Genomic DNA, 24734 nt, shown 5'->3' with positions numbered 1-24734 from the left:
CTAAAACTACAAATAAGTAGTTCAAAATATGAGTCAAATTTATATTAGTAGACACCTAAACCTTGAAGTATTTCGGAGAAAGTATTCGATTGGGAGGGGGCATGACATTTTAAAGCCCTTAAACTTAATAAATATAAATTTTCATCGGCAATAGTTTATTCAAAAACATACTTGAGGTCATGGGATCTTTGATCTGTTTTACGCATTAGCAAGCAACAGCTGTTTTGTTATTCTTCAAAGAAAGTAGGTAATACAAGCGGTACCTGTTGTATTGTTCTTTTAGCTTGTTCGTTAACTGATTTCCATTATATAAGACTTTTTTATCCTGGGATTTTCTGACCCCTTCTACTTATCTGTCTTTGATAATCATGAATGTTTTCTTCCAAAAAACTACACACCGACTTTAATTTTTTTAATATAGTTAATCGGTAAGTTATTCTGTGCTTTAAATACATATGGGTACACATGTATTTCTGAGTGCATCAAATGTATATATATATATATGATATTGTCAAGAGAAACAAAACTTTTATTCCGTGGTAGACGAATTTTTATAGACATACATAGTATGTCTTCTCGTCTACAACGTGTACGCTGTTAACTATCAAGTCTGGTTGTTTTTGTGACTCGCATAACATACTTAAGACTATAGAAATAGTAGAAAAGTGAATAAAAGAATATTTTCTGGTATCCGAATTTTTCTTATGATAGACTTATGAGTCGCCTCAATCGTACTTACATGAAAAGAGATTATTTTGAAATCGTAAGACAATAAGCAATTTAACGAATGCATAGAATATATTGAGTCAGAATCAGTGTATGAGAAAACAATCGTTAGTCAGATATACAAACAGCACAAGCTTTTCTACTATTAAGACATTAGAAACTAGCCTATCCATCGCTCATTTAATAGTTTCACAGTTGTGATCTTGATAAATATTTCTCGTTGCATATTAGTAATCGAAACAATATCTCTAAGGCCAGTAAATGATATGGGGTTAATTTCTATTAGGTATCTACTGAAAATCTTGTAATATACAATTTCATTTGTGTTTTGATCACCCGTTCCTAATGTTTATATAGAGAACATTTCCGCCTTAAGTGGAATTTAAATCATTTGACCCTTACATTTGATCTATTTATGGTTTAAAAATACACATTGTCTTCTGTTTAGATTCGCTACTAAATTATTTTTTCTAGTCGTTTAGTCATCTAAACAGAGAACAATATTAGATGAACATCATTTCTTGTCTGAAAAGACTTCAGATTTTAAATGAATTGCTATAATTGAATTCAATGCACTTTGAAAATTGAAGCTAAAATGTTGACATTCAAAAAATTTAGCTAAACAAAATATAGACTTATCTGGAACTTTCTGAAATGGTGGTCTTATGATCAAGTAAGCTGGATCACTCATTCCAATCTTATTGACAGCTCTCAACTGAAATGCACTTTGGTGATTCGTATCCAATGTGATATTAGCTTGTTTATCTGTTAAATCATGTGGTGTGATTGAATCCCATTTTGGTTGTTCTGAATTACTTGAGACAATCGGCCTACAAATAAAAATAATATATTAAATTAAAAGAAAAAACATACACAACATAGTTAAATTAATGATGACCATGGTTCGCTTATGAAGCATATGATAAACAGTATTTACATGAATAATTTGAAGTTAAAGGAAAAGTATTATCTAAAATCACTTATTCACTTAAAAGAATTTAGATTGGTATTAACCAAAGAGAGGGTTTTATCCGGCTTAATTTTATTTCTTCTAGTGTGATATATAACGTAAGCAGTTGTAAACACTAAGTAAATTCAAAGAAAAGACTTTTACATCATTTATTCCCATATGATTAATGTAGACATCACATCAAGTTCAACAGGACAATAGACTCATTATATCACGGCTTGATATCATTCATCAGGTAACCTCAAGTGAAAGTATTCATAGTCAAAAGATATTACAATCAATATTTATAAAACAATTTAAGTGGTGATGTTAGAATCAATAAAAGGTTAAGACAAACAATAATGTTTGGAAACAATTAGTTAAACAACTGTCAAAGGGTCTAGCGATTTAAACTTTCACCTAAAATTTTGTTTTTATACATTCTGTTGTCCAGACAGAATTGGACTAATGAATCAGAACTGGATTTTCTCAGATTATTGAAGGAATGAATTTAGTCAAAGGTAATCAATGTTGTGAATATGACTTCATATCTTTAGTATACTGCAAATGATTAAAGGTGCATTTTAACAATATTTAAAATAGAAATGTAAATTTGAGTGGATTCAAATTAATTTTCCGTCTATCTATTGATAGTAACTGCTTATGAAACCTTTCAAATTTATAGAAGAGTAAAATAGAACTAAATTCTATGGACAAACTCAAAATGATCAAAATGTTCGAATCTATATCAGTCATATATATATCCTGAATTTAGTAGTGCTGAACATATAAATTGGGTTGCATTAATTTGTTTTACAATAAAAATTAAATTCTGCTTTTGAATTGCATTTAAGAATATTAAACATATATTTCTGTTCCTAAGTAGAACTAGTGACAGACCACACATATTTATAAATATGTAAATAAAACTGGGGTTGGGGAACAAAAGTATCACCTATATGTTCTTTAGAAATAGATATTTACCATAAGATTTAGTAATTTAGAGAAGATTTTGAAAACGGGTGTATTATTTTCAGTGATATTCATCCACGTGACATATAATTCAATTTATAAACATATTTCCTTATACATGAGTTTAGTTCATGGTTGATAGGAAACTAAAATATTAAAATAACGTAGTACTGAAGAAGATAGAAGAAACGAAGCGAAACCTAGAATCATAAGGAAATAATTAATCGAAAAAATAACTTCTTAACTATCCGACCTGTCGTAATGGTATGCATATCGGTTTGTTTTATGCAGATTTTTACATAGTTTGAAGGTAATTCTCGTCAGGAATTGCCAATAATTAAAGAACCATTAAGATTAGATATATAGATCATTATACAGTTAATTCGTTGTCTCATACCCTTTATAATGCCTTAATCTTTGTGGTTTGAAATTCTAAGAACTTTCCGAAAGGAGCAGAATAGTTATTTGGTGCTCTTTGGTTGCCATTAGCTTTTCAGTTGAATAATATCACAAGTTTATGATAGGCTTCTTATTATACAAATTTCTAGCTAACGACTGGAATATTAAACCTCTATTAACTTCGGAACTTGGGATTAGTATCTGTTGTTCCGCCACTCAGTCAATAGTATAACTGATACATACTCTTCCGGAAATAGAAAATCAGTGAATATGGTATTTAGTGTCTGTGAACATTACATTTATTTTACAACACTACTTTTGCATTTCGGCGATGATTCTAAGTAGTCTAACAAAGCTTTCTTGTATGAGTAAACATGGTCGTCAGAATGAAGAACCTAAAGGACGATCATCGTCACGTTTAGATATTTTAATATATGGTTTCTGATAGCAGAAATAGTGTAAAACCAATAACGTAAAAAAACAACATAAATTTTAAGCTGTATATCGATAATTTTCTGTTCCGTAACGCATTTCGGGCAGCTGTTCGAAAGATGATTCGAAATATCTATGAAATTCAATGGTGATAAGAATTAACAAAAATGAATAAACAGAAATTTAACAGTTGAAAACCATTTTGAAAGTCTGTTTAACCAGTGCAAGATAATAATTGACATCAACCTTAAGGTTAACAGTCGCTTTATTCAGTGTATCCTATCCTTAGGTTTACATTTAAGTGACTATATATTGTGTTTTATATATTTCTGAGGAGTTTTGGGAGATAGACGAAAGTATAATGTTTTAGTGATAACAAGACTACCACCAAATACTACATAATTAAAAAAATCAGAGTTCGACTATTTACCAGTTGACAATACAATATAAAATGTATACTCTTTGCGTAGGAAATATAATCTATCTACAAATCTGGATATATTGTTCAGAAATACAAAATAACTCGAGGATGAAGAGTGCTGGTGGGCGGCCTATGCTCCTCCAGAAGGGGTAACAGGTGTGAGTAACGAAGTAGAATATTATAATATATGCAGTATTAATAATAACGCCTAAGTTAGTAGCTTTTTACTAGTTGGATGAATTGAAAAAGAAATTTCCCTACAAGTCAGTGGTAGCAACGATAAATATACTGGGAAGCAATTTGTAATCTTATCTAGGATTTCCTAACCATGAGCAACTTACTATGAATTCAGTTTCGTTTGAAAATTTATCAAAAGACTTTAACGTGGTTTACAGATGTCTCTAAAACTTTAGATTTTAATTTTAAAAAGAGGGTATCACATGATTTTTTTCACTTCTGACGACAGCAGTCCATTAGTTATGTCAATGAATCAGTTGTATTTATTCATTAACAATTTAATAACAGTGTTTTTCAACTCACCATATGTTCGCGATTTCATTTTACATAAGTGAAGACACCTGTTGTATTTTTGCTTATGCCTATAGTTTTTGCGTTTGTTAGCAGCTTATATTGTATATATTTATAATAAAAGGCAATCATAATTACCTGATGATCCTTGATTCAGATTTTCAGGGAAGAAAAATGTAGTTTAAATATGTTGCATAGTGTTAACAAAATCTATAAGTACGTAAAGATACTTTTCATATTCAAAAATATATACTACTTATAACTGATTTACTTCAAGTTAATAAAGTCGTTATTATTCGTTAAAACAATAAAGCACTCGATTATTGAAAACTAGACGGATTGCAATTTTTTATACACAATTAATAGTAGACAGATTAAAGGTAATTGTCTATAATTGTGATGAACAACTACATACTTTTGTGATAATAAATTGAAAGGATATCAAGTGATAGAATAATATCATAATGTTGGTTAAGTCACTACGTAAGGCCATGGATTCTTATTTTATAAATTGAAGACATACATATATTCAATCAAGATCATAAGTTGTATATATAATATGGTAGGATGAGTCATGAGTATCTACTTAATGTTGCTTAAAAAGAAAAAGAAAATTCTCCTCTCTCAACAGTTGTACAAAATGTGATGTCCTTGACACAGCGTAATTATTCTTGAAGATTGATTCTATAGATGCTTTTTCCTCATAGGAGTCACCTTTCTTTTCCAAATTTATCTTGTTTTAGAATAATGAATTCCAAATATGGTGATCTAATAATTTTCATATTTAGTCATACCTAGTTTAAAAAACAACTAAACTGTTTATTTTTCAAGTGATAATAACAGTGTTTCGAAAGGTTGGTTCCAACCATAATGAAACATAATCAAATATATAAAAACAATTATTCAGTGTGTCGAGCATTGCTTTCATGGTATTTAATTCATTTATAATTATATAAAACATTATGGTAAGCAACTTAAAGACTTTTATGATATAAAGCTATTTAGCAATCAATTAGTGATTATGATGAGATTCTATTGGTTTGAACGAACTTGGTTGACATATGAATAGGGATTAAAAATCTTTTTTCATTCCCTTATATTAAGATACGATGGTTAATCGTAAAGCAAATTCTTTTGACATTTCTTTTATAAAGCCTCTCATTATCTATTTGTTTCAGAAGTCTTTCCGAGACAGAAAACTTTTCAATTCTAAAAATTTTCAATATCAGTTGTGTGCATGCAAAAATGTTCAGCTCATCTGTCACTTAATAATAAACGCTTATTATTTTATCAGAGTAAAATAAAAACATTTTCAGATTAATGACTAAAGGAAATAGAATAATTTGAGTGTTTAGGGTGGATATTTCTAGTAAACTCCAAACAAATTTATATTTGATTCATAGTCATAGTCTGAATGCGAAGTGTACCCAACCATATAGTCGTATTACTAGAATACTCATTTGTCTCCCACATGAAATATCTGTAGATTTCTTAATATTTTGCATAATAAAATTTAGATTTTCTTAGAGTCTCGTTGCTACTCTAGTGAGAAATAAAAAACGGTTTTCAAAGCTAGCTGACTCCGAATTACGTATTATCTAAGTATATATAAATTTCAGCCATACCGTCTTGTCAAATATATATTTGAAAATAATATATCGTCAAACAATTCGTATATCTGATTCCGTCGAAATGCAGGTCTCGATTTAATTTTTTAAAAATTTATTCTCAGATTTGTGACGTTCGACAACACAATATCAAGAAGTCAAATATGAAATGTTTTAGGAGATTATATTTCATCCAAAAGTATTTCCTAACCGTACCGTAAGATTGAGTCGTACATATTTAAGTTGATCAGATCAACCAATCGTGTTTATTGTATTCATATATAGATTAAATAAACAAAGATCAATGTAAATAAAAGATATATATATATATATATATATATATATATATATATATATATATATATATATATATATATATATATATATATATATATATATATATATAGTAAATGTCCATGGATGAAAGGTCACAAATAACCATTTGCCAATATGTATATATAATCAATAAGATCTCGGTGAAGCATGCAGTGTTCACATAAGTATTCCTATTTGCATTAGTTTTTAAAAGAGCTTCTAGCAATCTGTCCTGTTAATTCATGATTGGATTATAAAATTTAATTGTGTCTATTGGGTTAAATTACAAGATACCTGACAGAAAATATTAATTAATCACTTTGCTGTGATCACCACCTTCTGTCCCTTCATTTATTTGTTTCGAAATTAACAGTTAGTAGAAATTAGATATTTAGGGAATAAATTACGCAACGTTTGTAAAGTAAAACTTCTCCATTGAAACTATATACGAATTAGACAATGAAAAATTTCATTTTTATTAACTTTTCATCATGGTTTATTGCTAATAAGTATGTTTCATAGATACTGACAAGAACCAATATCAATTGAGTGTACAGTAAGTAAGTTACACAATATTTCTAAGTTCAAAGTTATCTATAATAATAAAAAATCAATAATGGGATTGATATGAACGGGGTAATTAAAATCTTTAAAGACTTTAGAATAGGCCGCTACAACATTTAGAGAGAATAACAAAAGTATTATCTCAATTCAATGCTGTAAATTCGGTAACAGTTAGGAAATCACAGCAACGATTGTTCAAGGTTCTAAGAGATTTCTATATTCAACATTGTAATTATCTGAAAAAATATTTTAGAAGCCTTTGTAACGGTCAGTATATCCGACTTATTTCAAATAATGAAAAGTTTTTTTTAATTGGTCAGCTGATATAAATACTTTGTTCAACTATCATTTATAAGAGGAATTAACTTCTATATACTTGAACAGATGATTAGGAAAATAAGCCGAAAACTCTTATATTTCATTATGAGTTTTTCAATGTATAGGATTGTAATAATTTATATCTTTTGTAAGTATAAACAATTGGCATTCACAATTATTCAGTTCAAATAAACATAAAACAAGTAAGTTTATGACAATAATCGCACAGTTGGAAAATAGATGACTCGTACATTTGAGCAGACTGGTATTATAATTTTATCGATTAATAGTTACATACATGTTCTGATCATTAAAAGCGTATTTAATAATGAACAAATTAGCTCTATGTGATTCAGAAATTTCTATGATTTATTATTTAAAGTTTTTTGTGGAACAATAAATCTGTTCGGTTTCGTCCATGCCTTTAAGCTTCATTTTATAAAAAAGGATTACTGCAGGAAATTCTATCAGCATTAATACTTACATTTAAAAAAAAACATGCTAAAAACATCACTGTACATTAGCTACGAGCTATTTGTCCAACCAATCCTTTTATTGAGCAACATGTCTGAATATATATTAATTAATGTGTACAAACAAAGAAACAAACTGAAAAACAGTGCTCGATATCTCTCCTAACTATTTATCCTAATCAGCCACACTTGCAATTGTACGCACACACATACACACACAAGGGAACGAAGGAAAAGACATTATCTGTTGTGGATGCGGAGGAATAGACCAATAATTACCATGTTAAGTCCAATGGTGTCCTTGGACTTTAGATGGACATTTCCTATTGGTCGATACCTGTTCACTTGTTGAATATTGTACAAAATGTTGTTTTCTATTTTATGGTACGATGTGGTATGCTTGGTTAGTATATAAATAGAGTATGTTTGAAATATAATGATTCATATCTCCGAGGTTGTGACTTGTGTTCTGGACTCAACTGACTGGGCTAGACAGGGGAGCGAGACCAATCGAGACTGTGGGCCGTCCGTTCGTGTTTACGTGTCACTGTGATCGATCGATAAGTACGCTGCTCTCTAATTTTCCAGTCAAGGACACAACAATTAGCACAGGGTAAAAATCGACAGCAACCTAAATCCATAACATTATCATTGGTAGTTTTTTTAAAATCTAAATTGACGGTAAACTGTGTAAAAAGACTTATGCATGTTTCCTAGATATCGGTCAGATGGTTGCCTTAATCTTATTTTCCCAGATGTTTCTGTAAATTATAAACATTATCCATTTTCTAGTGATCACTGGTGTTTGCTTGTTTGTTCTTACCCGTCGACTATGTGGAAAATGCAGGCAATTATTATCTTTTTTTTTTGTAATGATGAAAGAATTACATGTATTGGTAAAATGTAATGAAATTGATGAAACCAGTAGTAATCTGTAATTACTGGGGGATATTCATACAGTGAGAAAGAGGGTAATAATTAATTTTGATATGAAATATCATCAACATTAGAATGAATAGTTAATAAAATAAATAACAATGACGTACATAGACTTCATATTGTATGTAATAATCGGTTCTCCATTATCATCATTCGGTGTCCATTCGAGAGTGTATTGATTACCTTGCATATAGTGATATCGTAGATCCAATGGGGCATCAGGAACATCAGCTGAAAAATTTATTAAAAATTACACTAGTAATATATGTCATCTATAAAAAGTCTTTATTCAACAGGAATTTCACTGGAGGTTTGCACTTTCTCCCACGTAATATGAATCATTGGACAGAAACAGTTTTAACTACAACTTTTCTAATATTATAAGGATAAGCATGATATTATGAGACGAACCAAGAGACGTTTTTACACTTTATTTTTAGAAATTTGAATATTACATTGTTGTTCCTAACAATATCACTAATTTGCAGTAAAGCATCAGTAATCCACTGAGTAATAAAATTGTAAAACCTCTGATCCTCTTAGTTTTTCATTGCAAATAACATGTAAATCTATTTTTATCAGAAATTTAAGCATATAAAACCTAATTTATCAGTGTCTGTTTCTTTTCAATGTTGGTATTAAAAACTGATCGGTGAATCACCTTTCCTATAGGTGCATCCTGATTAGATTCCTTAACTATCGTCATTCAGTACGACTCCTTATTAAAATTGAATAGTAGCTAACAGAAGAACTCAGTTCACGTGTTTCGTTTCTATTTTAGGCTCGCCAACTGAGTTGATACCTGGATCTTAGTGTTGATGATCAGATCAAGAGTAGAACGCAGTATTTTTAGCTTCAAATGCAAACGCGTTAACCATTTGGCTACTGAGACCAAATAGCTATTGAACTATCTTTTATTAGTATGGGGATTTTCAGTTACAAAGTCAATGTTGTTTGTTTTGAGAAATTCCAGTCGACTTATCAGATGTATTTCATTTTTCAGTAATCTTGTTTATTAGAAATATCTTAGATAACTACGTAGTTTTCTTTACAGCTGAAGAAAGTGAAATTATAATTTTCATTAAATCAAGTTCTACAACAAACTAAAATGGCTGTCCGACTTGGATTTGTGTGTAATTTCAATAACATTCAACAATCTCCACGAACCCCCATACTAATAACTATCATGGGCTAGCTAGTGTTTTAGTGAATAGTCATTACCAATAGAGTTAAACAATACTTTGAGTTAGTCTAATTTAAAGATGTAAAACAGTGCATACTACCTCGGTGGTCTAAAGTTAAGAACTCGCCGCGAAACCTGAAGGTCCTTGGTGCTGTCCATGATAAGGTTAACGATGAGCACTCATTAGGAATTCTGTACAAAGACTAAGCAACTGCTCAGTGATCACTGGTCTTTAATGGTTATCTAGTTAATGTCGGTTTATAATCTCAGTGAAATGGAACAGATACGCAAATAAAAAAACGGACTTCTTTTACCCTATAGAATAAAATAATCATAATATAATGGGGTTACATATTCGCCTTCTGGTAACAAGGGACGTTTTCACCGTAGAAGTGTAATTATCACGGGTTTTCTGCTGAAGTACTTCACTCATCTTGCAATTTTAAGCACTGAAAAGCAAAAATTAAACTTAAAATCTATTCAAAAACCTCATGATATGTCTTTGTTATAAAATTTTAATGATTAATAGCTTTTTATCTCAGAAGAATTCAACAGAAAACGCTGATAAGAAAGACATGGCTACGTTTTATTATAAGATTAATTAGTACTTACGGTACGTTTTACAGGCGCATATATCTTTTGATCCAATCTTTGGGAATCGATCAAATGTACTGTTTTCATATATCAAATTTAATCCAAATTCGTATAACCGGTTAGGTTTGAGTGAAGTAATCGTATGATTGCGATATTTAACTCCTGAATGTCCCCATCCATAATCGGACATAGTTGTAAATTTTGGTTGGTGAAACTGACGTCAAAATAAACCGATGTAATATGAGATGGGAATAGGGGAACAAGATATAAAACAAGGGTTACTGCTTGGTGAGCAGAAAATATTATATGGATAAAAACGATATCATAACTTCGTTTCATCATCAAATTCGAATTTTCCAATACAAATAACAACTACAATGTCTAAAATCTTTATAACCCATGTGATTTTCTGTTATGAATACTTTAGAAGCTAAGAAATGAAAATAACCGAAAAATCAAAGTATTATCAAAACTACCTACAAAATAATAATTAACTGTTTAAACAACGACTAACATGGAAACTTCGAAAAGTTGGTTGACTTAAGGTAATTGAATCATAAACAACTTTTCTTTGTTGTTTGAAACCTCAATCACTGTTGAGACGAAAATAAAAATTATGAATCATAACCACTCAGTGATTATATCATCAGGGCGTACAAAAGCGTAAGATATTTCCAAAAACTTCGTGTGACCTTAAGAGACATTGAAGCCATACGTTGTCTTCCTTTTTCTCTAGCTGTTCAAATGATAATCATTCATAATAAATTAATCTAGACATTTTCTAAAAAAATTACATAATTCACTACGGAATATTGGTTCAATGACTTAAAGAGCATGGCCGAATTTTTTATAAAAGCTTAAGAAACATACAGAATATTGAAAATGACATTTTCACAGAAACTAGAATGAACAGAATACTGGGTTTTATTTATCTTTATACATTTGCTTTTAGCTGATCTATTGTGGACTATATTTATAAGGTTTTCCTGCTAGAATTACTTTCATTCGAAGGTTGATCATAATCTAATCCTCATTGAAACACAACGAAACGTTACTGTATATAGCTGTCAAAGATTAAGCATGAGCAGTGAATCATTGTTTTTATAATCTGAAAAAAATCATTCGTTATTCTCTTGCGATAGGGCACTCATCAGTCAATAAAAAACACCTTGACACAATTCACATTCATAAAGAATATGTACGTGGGACAAGGAAACTTACATAAACAAAGATAAAATGATGACTTGTGTTATAGAGTTATTGGAAAAACTTTCTAATTTGCTCAAAGCCTACTTGATACTTGAAAAAAAACCCAGCCTTTTAGATAACAAACCGAGAAATACGATAAGTTCGGATCACGGTTCATAATCTCCAAGTTTCCGAACTATTTCGCACAATTACAATCCTGTCTTATTAATATCATTCAAATAAAGTGATATCAAGAAATTGTGAAAGTAGTTTTAAGTTATTAGATTAGCTGATTATTTTGCTAAGATGAAGCAATAAACACTATTCGGTTCTTGACCAAATACTGTCTATTTTATCAACAAACCATTATGAGTTAATGGGAAAAAAATTAAAAAGACAGGTTTTGATCTGAAAAAGATGATATAATTAAGCTATAAATTCGGACAATTTGGTCACCAGTTTGTATGAAAACTAAAGGTCAATTTAATAAAAGTTCAAATAAACTTTAATTAGTAGTTGTAAATACAGGTGAAAGGTTATTATAATATGGGAAGAATAAGGGATTGTCAAACCACTTGGCTGTAGAATGTACTCAAGATCAGTAACACAACATTTATGGTTACGATAGTTGATTCTGTTCACACAAGAGGGTCTAAAATTGAGAACAGTCATGGTTTCTATAAACTTAAAAATTTATCTTTGATAAATTCCATACAATGTCTTATAAGCTGTGCCGATGTCAATTATATGGCTCGTTTCAATTATTTTTCGTTATTGTGGTTTCTGCCTCCTAGATTTATTGAGCTTTCGACATCAACTGATTTTTAGTCCATCTAGTCATATTTTCCATAACTCTAGGTTGCATTGACCGATTACTCCTGTGTATGCATGTGTTCACTCAAACAAGCGAATCGGTTAATACAGTGAGACGTGACGTAATTATCTGCGCTATGTTTAGAACGGGGTAGAATCACGGGTTTAGTTTCTTTAGTAACAGTCAGTTTGTCAGCATTAAACGCTTTCGCGATGACCGCTTTTAGTGGTGTGTTAATCAACCGCATTATCAGTCGTTTATTGGCTGATAATATATTTACAAATCGTCTATTAAAATGAACCTCAACACGATTATCAGAAGTCGCTATTTTTCTAAGAGCCAACAACCATAACATTCAAGTAATTACAATGTGATAGCCTAGACCAATGTACAATTTTATATCATACTTTTTTTAATAAAAAGTAAACATAAATGATTACATTTATGTTTGTACTTATTTCATCCAAACTCCTTGCCTAAAGAGATTTTCTGTAACTGATTAACTCAGTTCAACCCAAAACCACTTTTCAAATAATACAGTTCTTAAAGAAACAATCTCCTCATAGAAATAAACTAGATAAATTCACTACGTTTTAAGTTATGTGGACAAAAGTGGTAATGGTGTGACTGTTCTATTTTAATACGACAATTCACGAAGTTATCACTGTTTTATACAAAAATTAATTTTTTTCTAAAAGTTATTTCCATCGAATCAGTAATTAGTCTAATGTGCTCGAGTATAAAATGTATTTTGAATAATTTTATTGTAGTAAATTATACTTGAAATTCATGCAAGAAATCTTTAATCCCATTCGCACAAGCTATTGGGTAGTAGGACTCAGTAACTAAGTGGATAACATAATAGCGTATGAAGTGAAAGGCACTGGGTTCGTGTTCCGTAATGAACATCGACTCTGGGATGCAGGTATATCCAGCTGACTAATCCTAAATCGGACGAAACGCGCGTCCTGTATTTCACTGCTAGCCACCATCCGTCTCTGCTTATAATGTTTGTGACATAAGGCAATATTCAGGCGATCCGCACAAGATGTACATATATCAATAAGAAACTGAGGACCTAAAAATCAATGGGAAGGTTTAAACAAATAATACAAAATTAATTTACACTTTGATCTTATCGTCAACTAGTTAAATTAGTAAAGAAATCGAAGAGCTGACCGTAATTAGTTAGTTCATGCTTTTATTTTATAATATCATCGATGACCTGACCTTTTGCTATAGCCAATGTATATTGAATTATTAATACAGTAGGTTAAATTTAAAAACAAACTAGTTGAATTTTAGAAACATAAACTAGCAATCATAGATAAAGCCACCAGCTTAGTATGAAAATGTTGATTGTACGAAACAAGAAATGGATGTCAATACGTTTTCGAGGCATAACGTAGGAATTGGTGAACAAACTAAAAATGTAGACAAATGATCTTCACATACATTCACTTTTTTTTGTTTTCTTTAAAATCTTTGTCTATCTACCCATTCAGATATTTTAAATTGATACTTTTAATCGTATCTAGTCATCGCAGATGTTTTACGTTTTTCGACTGGCTTGCTGAATTTACTAGCTTGTTAAGTGTACACACACATCGTTGTGTTTGGATGACAGCGTTTTTAGAGGGATCACATGGAAGTACATACAAACAACATGTTTTAGCAACATGAAGTATTAAAGTGTAAAGTCACGGGAAGTCTGGATGCTTAGTAGAATTCATGCTAAACTGGTTTTCACATGTACAGATTTAGACAAATAACGACATTTGTCATATATTTAACTTTTACTGATAGTATTCATGCTAAAATTCAATCAAAGAATGTTATGAGTATATATATTATTATATGCATATAAATTATCAGCGTCTTGAAAAAATTAAAAAAAATGGACACATGTACTATAATTTGACTAAAGTATGTGTTGTCACAACAACAAGAAAAACGTATTCCCGAAGATAGAATATCGGTGAAATGAAGTTGAAACAGTAAGTTTTACGAGTAGTTACTGTAGTATCTAAATCCGATATCTATAAACTCTGTTTCTGATAAAAATGTTTACTATATTCGAAGAAAACATTCTCTAATCATTTATGTTACCATATAAAAATTATTTCAAAGTCAGCTGTTATTATAGTTGAGAATAGGTTTCATCGTGCAAAATTAAATCAGTGAAAATGAGGAAGTAATAGATGGTCATACTCATGTTAGTTTTGGATGAATGGGTGAGATTTCCTAACTGCTGCTAAAACACTTACATTCAATGTTATTTGCTCTTTGATTTGTGTCTTGTTAAATAAAACATTCTTTAACGAAACCATGACTTTTACTGCAGGCCATTTACTTGTTGTATTTCAAAGGATTCATGAAGACCCGAATGGGAATTTACATTTTGGAATACAAGAACTAATATTAATAGTCTGAATAGAATTAGTTTGATGTACTGTAGTCTATTTACATGGCTCTAGACTTTTGGTAGTAATGAAAGTTAGGCATCAATTTTGTTTAATACATCCTCTGTAACTTTAAAAGATTTCATTTTGAAAATTTGAACAGGCATAATTTCTTTGGTCAGAAATTCCACTCTAAAATAATGCGGTGCTACTGCAGTCTATTTGGAATGGCAGTACAAAATGCGACCCACTGGGTTCTGTGGTTCTTTGTTTATCGTTTCATACATTTGAACTATCAAAATTGACGACTGTTAACATTAGAATAGTGGATCAATTCAGACATAGATATCTTCGAAATAGGACTCGTGTTTGGATAGGTGATAGAGTTTATCCTTTGACCTAATACCGAATTAGTTTTATCGTTATATGATAATTGTACAAAATGACTACATTGTTTAAACTTGAGCTCAGATCTTTTCTTGGTTTATTGTAGTATATATATTTATAACCAATTACATGTGTTGATTTTACAATGACCTCTGACTCACCACGCGACTGTGAAAAGTACTTTTCGAAAGGTTATGGGTAGTATGAAGTTATTAAATGACCAGCATCCAGAATAAACGCATAATTGTGGGCACAAAATAAGAAGTAAGAGCAAACATTGTATTTTAGATTGAACACGTCTTTCATACTCTCTCATTCAACACCCATCATTAGTATCATATCGTTTAACTGAACGAATTTCCCATCTTGTTTGTTCGTTGCTCGACTAATGTTATATATTCGAGGTGATCTGAAAAGTGGGCTCTTAAAAATGCGATACTTTGGTATTACTATGATTATTTAATGTAAAAGTTTGTCATAATTAATTTTTTATATCAATTTGAATGAGGATCCTGTAGTGCCTTTAAACAAGTCAATAGTACTTTATGCTTTTATCATAATGTAGAAACCACATTAAATCTGCAAAGTGAATTTAAATTTTGATTCCATCAAATTGATGAAATTACTGACTGTTCAGTGAAGTAAAAATTGACTAATGAAGGTGTAGAACATGATTCCGAACGGAAAAACCTCAATCGTAAGACCATGTTTGCTAATTAAACATATTTGATGTATTCGTTTTGTGAGGGAAAGTTCTGAGTACTAAAAAATGAATATGCTTCAAAAAATAATGGAGGTACATTTAAACGTATTCGTTCCATATGAAACAGTTTCTTTTGAAAAAAAAGATTATAGATCTTAAATTTATAAGAAAGTAATGGTAAACTGTTTGCGGAAATGAACTGCTCAAATTAGTGTTAATATCTTTCCATTTTCCTGCCTATTTGCTCTTCTTACCTATTGCACACTATATGTGTAAAAATCAAGCGACACATTCCTGAAATTAGAAATGTGAATTAATGATTGACAACACTTGTTTAAACGCAACCCACTTACCACGAAGATAGAAAGCCTTAAGTTTGCCCTGCGGTGGGGGCCATGGTATATTTTGACGAAGACTCCTATATTAGGGTGGAACATCTTTCAGTACTCCTCTGTTTCCAGTGGTTATTTAGCTAAACCCAGTCTGCAATGTAAAATAATAATGTACTTCTCCATTTGATACAAATTCGTGATCCGTATTTACTTTCTAGAACTGTTCCTCATAATACAATATTCATTTCTTACAATTGTGTTAAGCGTTGTCAATTGAGCCATTTATCAATTTCATGAAAGTGATACTTGGTTTGCGCTTAAGGATACTACGAATAAATGACTGTTACGCCGAAATTACAAAATTATTTGACCTGATAGGTATTTAAGTACTTAAAAACACGAAATAATGCATGTGAATGGTTCGCAGGAAATTGACAGACGGAGCTTTCAAAATTAAAGTTAATATGAACAGAATTTATTAGATTTTTTTTAATTCAAAAGGCTGATAGGAAGAGTTAGCGTCAGGTTGTTTTTTAAAGATCACATTTGTATTTAACTAACAAATACAAGTATTGACATTGCCTTGAATTATGTTTATCTGGTATGAGTTATCCGTTTATAGCCTACTTCAAAAAATATTTGTCATGTACCTTGAATTCAAACGTGATTTCTCTTCCTTTACAATAACCTATTTTCAGTCATTGGGTTTCGGACTCATTTCTATGTTCATGATCGTTTACAGGTACTTATTGTGGTGGGACTATAACTTATGGACAAACCAATGGGATCTAAGATAGCCAGTCTTAAGTTCATTCATGCACATTGCTAAATAGTAATTTGGCATTATAGATTATGTCAGTTCGGCTAAAACGGAAATAATCTTACAAATGGGTTTAATGAAACTATCATTAAATTGTATTGATTAACAAAGTAATTATAATGAACAAGTCTATTATACTTTGCTTATAAAATCTAGGTGAGTGTTGGCATCATATAAACTCTGATTAGAGAATCAAGGAAATATTATAAAACCATGATGACTAAATAGTGAACAGAAAAAAACTCAAGTTAAGAAAATAAAGTTTATCATAGCCAACGTATGAAGAGAATTGTATTAGAAGTTTAAGTCTTTGAATCTGATGTTTACGTTACCATGCTGAAGCAATGAATTTCTTCCGACTCTAAAGTCGCACAAGAGCTAAAGGCCTTTAACCTGATTAAACATGGAGTTATGAGTACTGACTATTGAAAATCCCTAACTAGTTTGAAACGGTTATCAAGTGAGTTTCTGGCTTTCAATGTTTCTCAAGTTGATGACAGTCTCTGGTGAAAACTAGCTTGAAATACAAGAAAATAATAGTATAACATTATGCAATAACAGTAACATGTTTATTTTAAATTCACTTTGGCTTTTATGAAGAAGCTATTCAGGATGAAATTTCAATGTTATAAAACATTGAAATTTCGAATATTTACTTATCACGAATGTAAATTTTTTCAAATAAGCTTGGTGTTATATCAACTTCAGTACGTAAAAAGAAAGAAGTATGACAGGATTTGGTTATGGCTGAGGAGTTTATGGAAGCAGATTTGTTTGAATATAACTAAAACGTTATACTTAGTTGATAACATTTTTATCAAGGCTATTAAGCGATTAATCTATTAATTTGTGTCTAGTCAAATGCAATTTCTCAAATATTCATTCTTTAGCAATGGAATAAAAACATATTTTTATTACTTAGTTGCCTGCTGGTCAAATGTAAGGGAAGTCAAATTATCAAACATACCAAGCAACAGGATCTGTTTACATTAAGTTAACCAGGTTTAATCAAATAAACTGATTATAATTTTACTTTCCAATCCAAAACGTCACACTACCCTCCAGGTATTACTACAAATCAACAATCAATATCAGAATGTTTAAATAGTGACCTTATCTAGGCGAGTGATGCAAAATACTTAGGTTTTTCAAGATTCTATTTTCAATTTCTTTGAAACTATTTGTCAAACTAATTCTCACTAGGTAGATGACAATATAAAACTTTTTTATTAGTTTCCTATACTCGGTGTACAGTAGAAATAATACCATCAATAATAATCAGCTTGTTGGAGAAATTCTTCAGTTATAGCCTTTCAGTATTCTTTACATTACACCTACCTTCTTTTTAGCATTTATTACCATTACTAGTAAATCAGTGAGATAATTTTGTTACATGACCTTTAGATGTTTATTCTTTTCTACCGACTTTACATAACATTCCTTCTGCTGTGCATTACATGTGCACGTATCTTGATAAGTAGAAAAATGACATAAATGAAAGTAGTGATAATAATGTTGTTTAATTGATGTGGTTTACAATTTTGGATTAGTTTTTAGACAAATCAACATAAATTACATTCTGGACAACAACAGAATTAGTAAATGATGAAATATGAAGTAACATATTTTAAATAGCTAACTAATAGACATAAATTTTGTCGATACGAAAGTCACATAGTGGGTATTGTTATATTAAATTGCAGTCATTGTTCAAATGTACAAGCTATAAATAACTTTACTTTAAGACAGTTAATTCTTATTCTTGTGTATTTTCTATCTTTCAGTCGAATGATAATCACATATATAGGGTTCCCTATGAAGGTTTTATCCAGAAACCATTTCAAAGTTATTATAATTTCATAAACCAGCTGACTAACTGACAGATTGGTAATCAATGCTAGAAAATTTGGTTATGTTCACTCTTGAAAAGCTATGAAACGTTAGCTTCTTATTGACGGATTCTAGGATGTTAATTGATACTATGTTGCTATAAAGTCTACGTTAATTAACATTAATGTTAATTTGACTAGTAAGTAACTTTACATCCAACACTACCTTCCGTATTTCTAAATGTCAGTTAAATCCAACGACCATGTTTTTAACCTTAGTATACATCTGAACATCATCCAAGAACAAAATTCAGACAATAGACATCTTCAAGTGAATAGTAAGGCAAAAAAACCATAGTAAATGTTTTGGTATTCGCTATAAAGATAATCAGAAAATAGTTCTTACCGCTATCTAAAAATTTATGAAACGAAAACCCTACAGCAACATATATAGCAGACACTCAATGTAAAACATACTCAATACAAATGCATGGCCTTTCGTATTTACATGTTTCATTCCATTTAGACAAGTGCATTTTAAAATAAGTCTCTGTGAAACTTTGGTACAAAATGAAAAAACAAACGATATTTCATACGTCTTTTTGATGCTAGGAAGTGCTGATATTATTGGAACTAAAATGATTGGTCTATAAAGGTCAGAATGCTATCTTTCTGAATAACCATAAGGATCTTTTCACCACTGTACAAATGAAGGCACTTATTTTTGGACGTCTGACTTTGAAGGAACTAAATTCAATGAAGTGCAGAATTATATTTACTGGAATGAAAAACCGTGATAAGATGAAATCTTTAATTTTTTTCAAAATATAATCCTCCCCTTTCCATGAGTGAAACACAAATTATATTTTTAGCATGATAACAATACGTTACTCACTATGGTTTGTTCAGATATATACAAAATATTTTCTGTAGTCTAATCATAATGAAAATTGGAGTAATCAATTCTATATTTTCGGGTACAGTAAAAAGTCTACATAAAATATACAGTATTGTTCTTAATTACCACTTTCCCGTGTATCTAGTTTGTAAACATTCGAAACACGTTGAAATATGTTTCGATTATGTTCATCTACTAACTGTATCAGTTAACCACCACTTCCTCAATTCATTATAAGTTTAATAAATGAATCGTTTCTCGAAAGAATCAATAAGAAAATACGCAAGCTATTATGATACCTCTATTTGTGTCTTAAAGTGTTTGGTATCACGGCAGTCTATGGGTGTTCCACAAAAATGAATGATTCCATTTCACTATTTGCTTTGTTAAAACAAATCTGAGGTAGAAAAATGTATTCCAATAGTTGACCAGTTTTAAAACTGGCATGCTGAAAGTTTGGGCGAAATCAATAAGTAATGGTTACTGAAACACTATCACATTTTTAAATTCATTACTTTCATTTCAAGTTATGGGAAGGTGATAAATTTATTCGTATTCTAGGTAAATAATTTTACCACGCCTATTTTTAGTAGTCTCAACACTTGAAGGGAGCATCCATAACCTACAGATCACCATTTATTAAGTGGCATAATCCATTACTTTTTATTGTTGGCAAAATCCAGTTTTAAATAACTTCCAATAAGAGAAATCTGATATTTTCTATATTATAACAAGTGTCAAGGGTTATTACTTTTACAAATCAACTATTTTCCTGTGCACAGACTGAGTCTTATGAAAACGTAGAAGCTAGGCAGATGCAATTTAGATTGCAGAGCTTATAATCGTTTGTTAAAATTTATGATGAAAGCAAATTACGCAAACATCAAAACATAAACCTGTGAAATTTCAACAATCTTTTTTTATATATAAATTCCACTCCATAACAAACCACCATGAATAGAATTTTATAGTTAATTGGTAAAGGAGTATAAAGAAGTGTATAAAATAACATCGATATTATATCCTCCTAGTGCATTCTGCCAATGTGTAACATGTGAATGCATTAGATTTCTGTAAAATCGTGCTAGTTTTCCGAAAAGTGTCATCAAAATTATAGAAGGTTAACTTGTTTTTTTTAATTTCACTTGACAAACTGCACCTAACATCTCTTTATTTAAAGTAAGGCAAGAGATCATAACCTTAAAAAGTAACTTTAATTTTGCGATAATTCTATACTAAATGAATAATTGACAGTAAAAAAAGGACAAACGAAGAGGTTCGGCATTACTGTATTTTAGGATACTGAAGATTCCCATTGTGAAAATTAGAACAACACATATAAGCGAACAACTGTTCGCTTTTTTTCTGTCCGACAGGAAGTTATTTTCAAATGGAGAAGACGAAATTATCTGAATAATTCACGTGGAAAAATATCGTAGTAACTACTTTCTAAATAGTTATTTTTTGAATGATCATGTAAGGACACATACGATGCGCAAATAATTATAAATACTAAACCTGAGATATCTGACCTAACATAAAATACTCCAGGCTATTTGAGCAAAAGATGACTATCTCAGTAATTGAAAAGTGGTACAAATATGTGTAAGCAGTGAAACATGACAGAAAAGCGATTTCAGTAGAAAGTAGCAGAACATGGGGTGGTGAATGAGAATACAGATGACCACTGTTAAATTTGATGCTACTAGAAACAGACAGAGCCTCTGTATACGTCTGATGACCATTTCTAAAACAAATGCTACAATTAGCACAAACATTAATTGTAAAAACACCTTATTTAGCAAGACCAGATCGACTAAGACGTTTTAAAATAAGGTCTTGCAATACTGTCAGTTTTTACTTAAACTGGAAAATTTAATCCACTTCACTTCATATCATTTTTATTTAACTACCTTGATATTTTCGAGTTCACTGTTGCTGTATATTTTATCAAGATTCATATAGCTTTGTAGAAAACTTCCCGTTTTATTATATAAAAAAAGTAAAGTATTAGTTCAATGGGAGATGACATAATTTAGTGTATTAAGTAGTTAACGAGAAGGTTCAAAAACCATGTTCTAACTATTAACAGCAGGACAAAAGAGCCGAGCTCGTAGATTTCTCCAGGTATTATTCAAATTAACTCAAAATTGAAGTTAAATAAATGACTTGTATTAAATCAGTCATGTGCAATAGGTCCCTTAAAAAAAAGATTTTATTTCAGTAATAATTTCATTGTAAAAGTATCAAGTTCTCAGGTAGACAATAATAGCCAATATCAAAGCGACACTGATATAATCTATTAGGTTAGGGTTTCTTAATGTTTATAATTCATCTTCTGTTCATTATTTACTAGAAAATAGCTAAACTGAATCCCAATATTATCCTGTAGGCTTATCTACCCTTGGCTTCAAAGTCACAATTTATAACAAAGACCTGAAAGTACTTATAGAAACAAGTTTCGAGTGAATGTTGGTTCGACACCTACAACCCCTTTGAAAAGAAAGATCGAAATTCAACAACGCGAAATTACTGAATAAATGGATTTCGCTAATAGAGTGACTTATTTACTTTTTACATTATGAAACTTCAGTACCTCAGATCAAGTATGTTTAGTTATCAGTTAAAAAGCAAATTCGACCAAATATTTATTTCTGATATGATTAATTGTTTTTAACTTACCTCACGAAATTTAACCATAGCTTTAGCGATTTTAGTGTCTGGGGGAATCCAAGTAAAGTGTATCTCACGACGATAACATTTTAGAATAAATTGGCCTGGGAGTGAATGACAGTAAAACGGTTTCACAACAAGCAATGGAGGTTTAGGGACTTCATCTTCAGGAAACTGAAAATTGTCTACATCTGTCCGGCTTAAATTCGTTAAGACTGTTGTTACGTTTGAAGTTGCTAATGTTGTTGTCAATAGTTCATTGTCCATTTTGTGTTTAAATTTTGTGATGAAGTTGTAAATCCTCAAAACTACTTTCCTTGTCCTGTAGAGTAATTAGAATTTCAGTGTGAATGGTATCCCAATGAGAATTAATACTAACAGAATTATTTTTTGGATGATTTTGTAAATAAACGTTTGGCACAATGGCTTTGGATACTAAATTGATGTGAATTCTTCAACTATACAGTTAAGTTTCAATGGTATGATAAACAAGTTGAAATCGATTTTGAAGATGAAAAGATTTCAGCATACCTTTCTGTGCAATTACAATCTAAAATAATTGGAAAAGTACATATTCATCTTTTTTTATCTCAAGGAAAACAACTTAAACAGTGTTAAATATAATCATAATTATAATGTTCCCTTGGCAGCTCAAAACGTGATGCCCAAGAGTAATTGGATGAAGGTTACGTATACATAAGTGCATGTGGATAAGTACACGTATACAACAATAAATGAATAGATAAATTTTAACGATTTCAATATACGTCAGCACGCAGATTATTCTCTCTTTGCCCAACTATAGAAGCACCGAATATACAGCATAACAAATGCTGTTTTAAGGTAACGGTTACTGGAATAAATAGAAGAGACTTACAGAGATTGTGATAGGCTAGTTACATGTAACATGTGATTCATCTCCCTTGTAGGAAAATCACAATAGTGAATTTTAGTATTTCATTGTAGGTATTATGGTATGCTGAATGCGATATATGTGAACAGGAAATCTGTTGGTGTGTAAGTGTATATTCTTGCGTGCGTATGCACGAAAATTGACTTGCTTTAGGGCATATAAACAAACCTATTAATATGTATACAAACATCTACCTATCTTACATAGTATTGAATGTCTTGGGCACACAGAACTTAGTGTTACAAACAGGTCGAATGATGATAATAAAGACTATGTATGTCTATTACATGTTTGTCTAATCTATTTGATATATTATTATGGGTTTAAAAACAAATAAGAGCAAATTTCCATAAGCATGGTTTAGTCAACACCATCCTATTTTGTGCTAATAAATGTTTCTTTGTTTTCTCAACTTTCATTCTCTTCCAAACCAGTGATTAGATTAAATTAGCTCCGACTGTTTCCAATTGCAGGAAACAATAATAACTGCCATTGATATATTCTAATCTCTGAAATCAATTTAATGTCCAGGAATTCCGTTTAGTATTGAAAAGTTCACTGAATTAGTTATTCTGTTCCTCATTTTAGTTTCATCTCAGCTTGTTCTTGATATGATAAACTCACTAAAATCCTAAGAGTGCTTTTTAGTGAATGAACATGAGCTCAAATTTAGATCTACCACTCGTATTTACAATAGTGCTGTTTCGAACGTGTTGAGAGATCATTAAAATTGTGAATTATGCACAATACCCTAAAATTGACACACAAGTTATGAAAAAAGAAAGCAATTATTAGTCTGATACACATCTATACACACATGGATGTTCTCTTATGAGTTCCATCATTTATTTATTGTAGCAAAAATCTTATTCTTCCAAACTCTAACTGAAAAGGATTAAATTAACTATATTCTACATTGCCGTCTGTGAAGTAAGCCAATATGACCACTTCTAGTTAGTGTGTCTGGAAATCTCAGTTTGGCTTCAGTAACTCTGCGATAAAATCCACAGATAACCGTCGAAAACTAAGATACATAAGAAAATGCACATCTCATCAGGATTTAAAAACTTTGAATGATTTACTATTTTGAATCCCGAGGTTTTGAACGTATTTACATTCCGCATACTATGCTATGGACATAGGTACCATTGGATGCCAGGTCACTGATCTTGAGATCAAGCGTTCTCCGTGAGACCGAAGGTCGTGGGTCCAGTTCTCAGTGTGGTCGTGAATGTCCACCTCTGAGAAGCCCTATACGAGGACAAGATATTTGTTAGGTGATTCCTGGTTTCCAGGAATATATATATCTTTCTAATACATCTAACCAAAAATGTCATTTGCCAACTGTTAATGAT

At 30.7% G+C, this 24734-nt stretch overlaps 1 protein-coding gene across 1 annotated transcript; it reads right to left on the bottom strand.

Moving 5' to 3' along the window:
• Positions 1-1240: 1240 nt before the first annotated feature.
• MS3_00010366 (uncharacterized protein) lies at positions 1241-22967 on the bottom strand (the record flags this gene model as incomplete). Its single annotated transcript, XM_051218728.1, has 4 exons — positions 22476-22967; positions 10439-10634; positions 8751-8874; positions 1241-1556 (listed from the first exon to the last, which is right to left on the bottom strand). Exons 1-4 carry the CDS (start codon positions 22731-22733, stop codon positions 1241-1243), a joined length of 894 nt encoding a protein of 297 aa, XP_051071197.1. The 5' UTR covers positions 22734-22967.
• Positions 22968-24734: the final 1767 nt, after the last annotated feature.

Source organism: Schistosoma haematobium, chromosome ZW (genome assembly GCF_000699445.3).
Source record: "Schistosoma haematobium chromosome ZW, whole genome shotgun sequence".
Lineage (NCBI taxonomy): Eukaryota > Metazoa > Platyhelminthes > Trematoda > Strigeidida > Schistosomatidae > Schistosoma > Schistosoma haematobium.
This window is presented reverse-complemented; position numbering and strand designations above follow the sequence as displayed.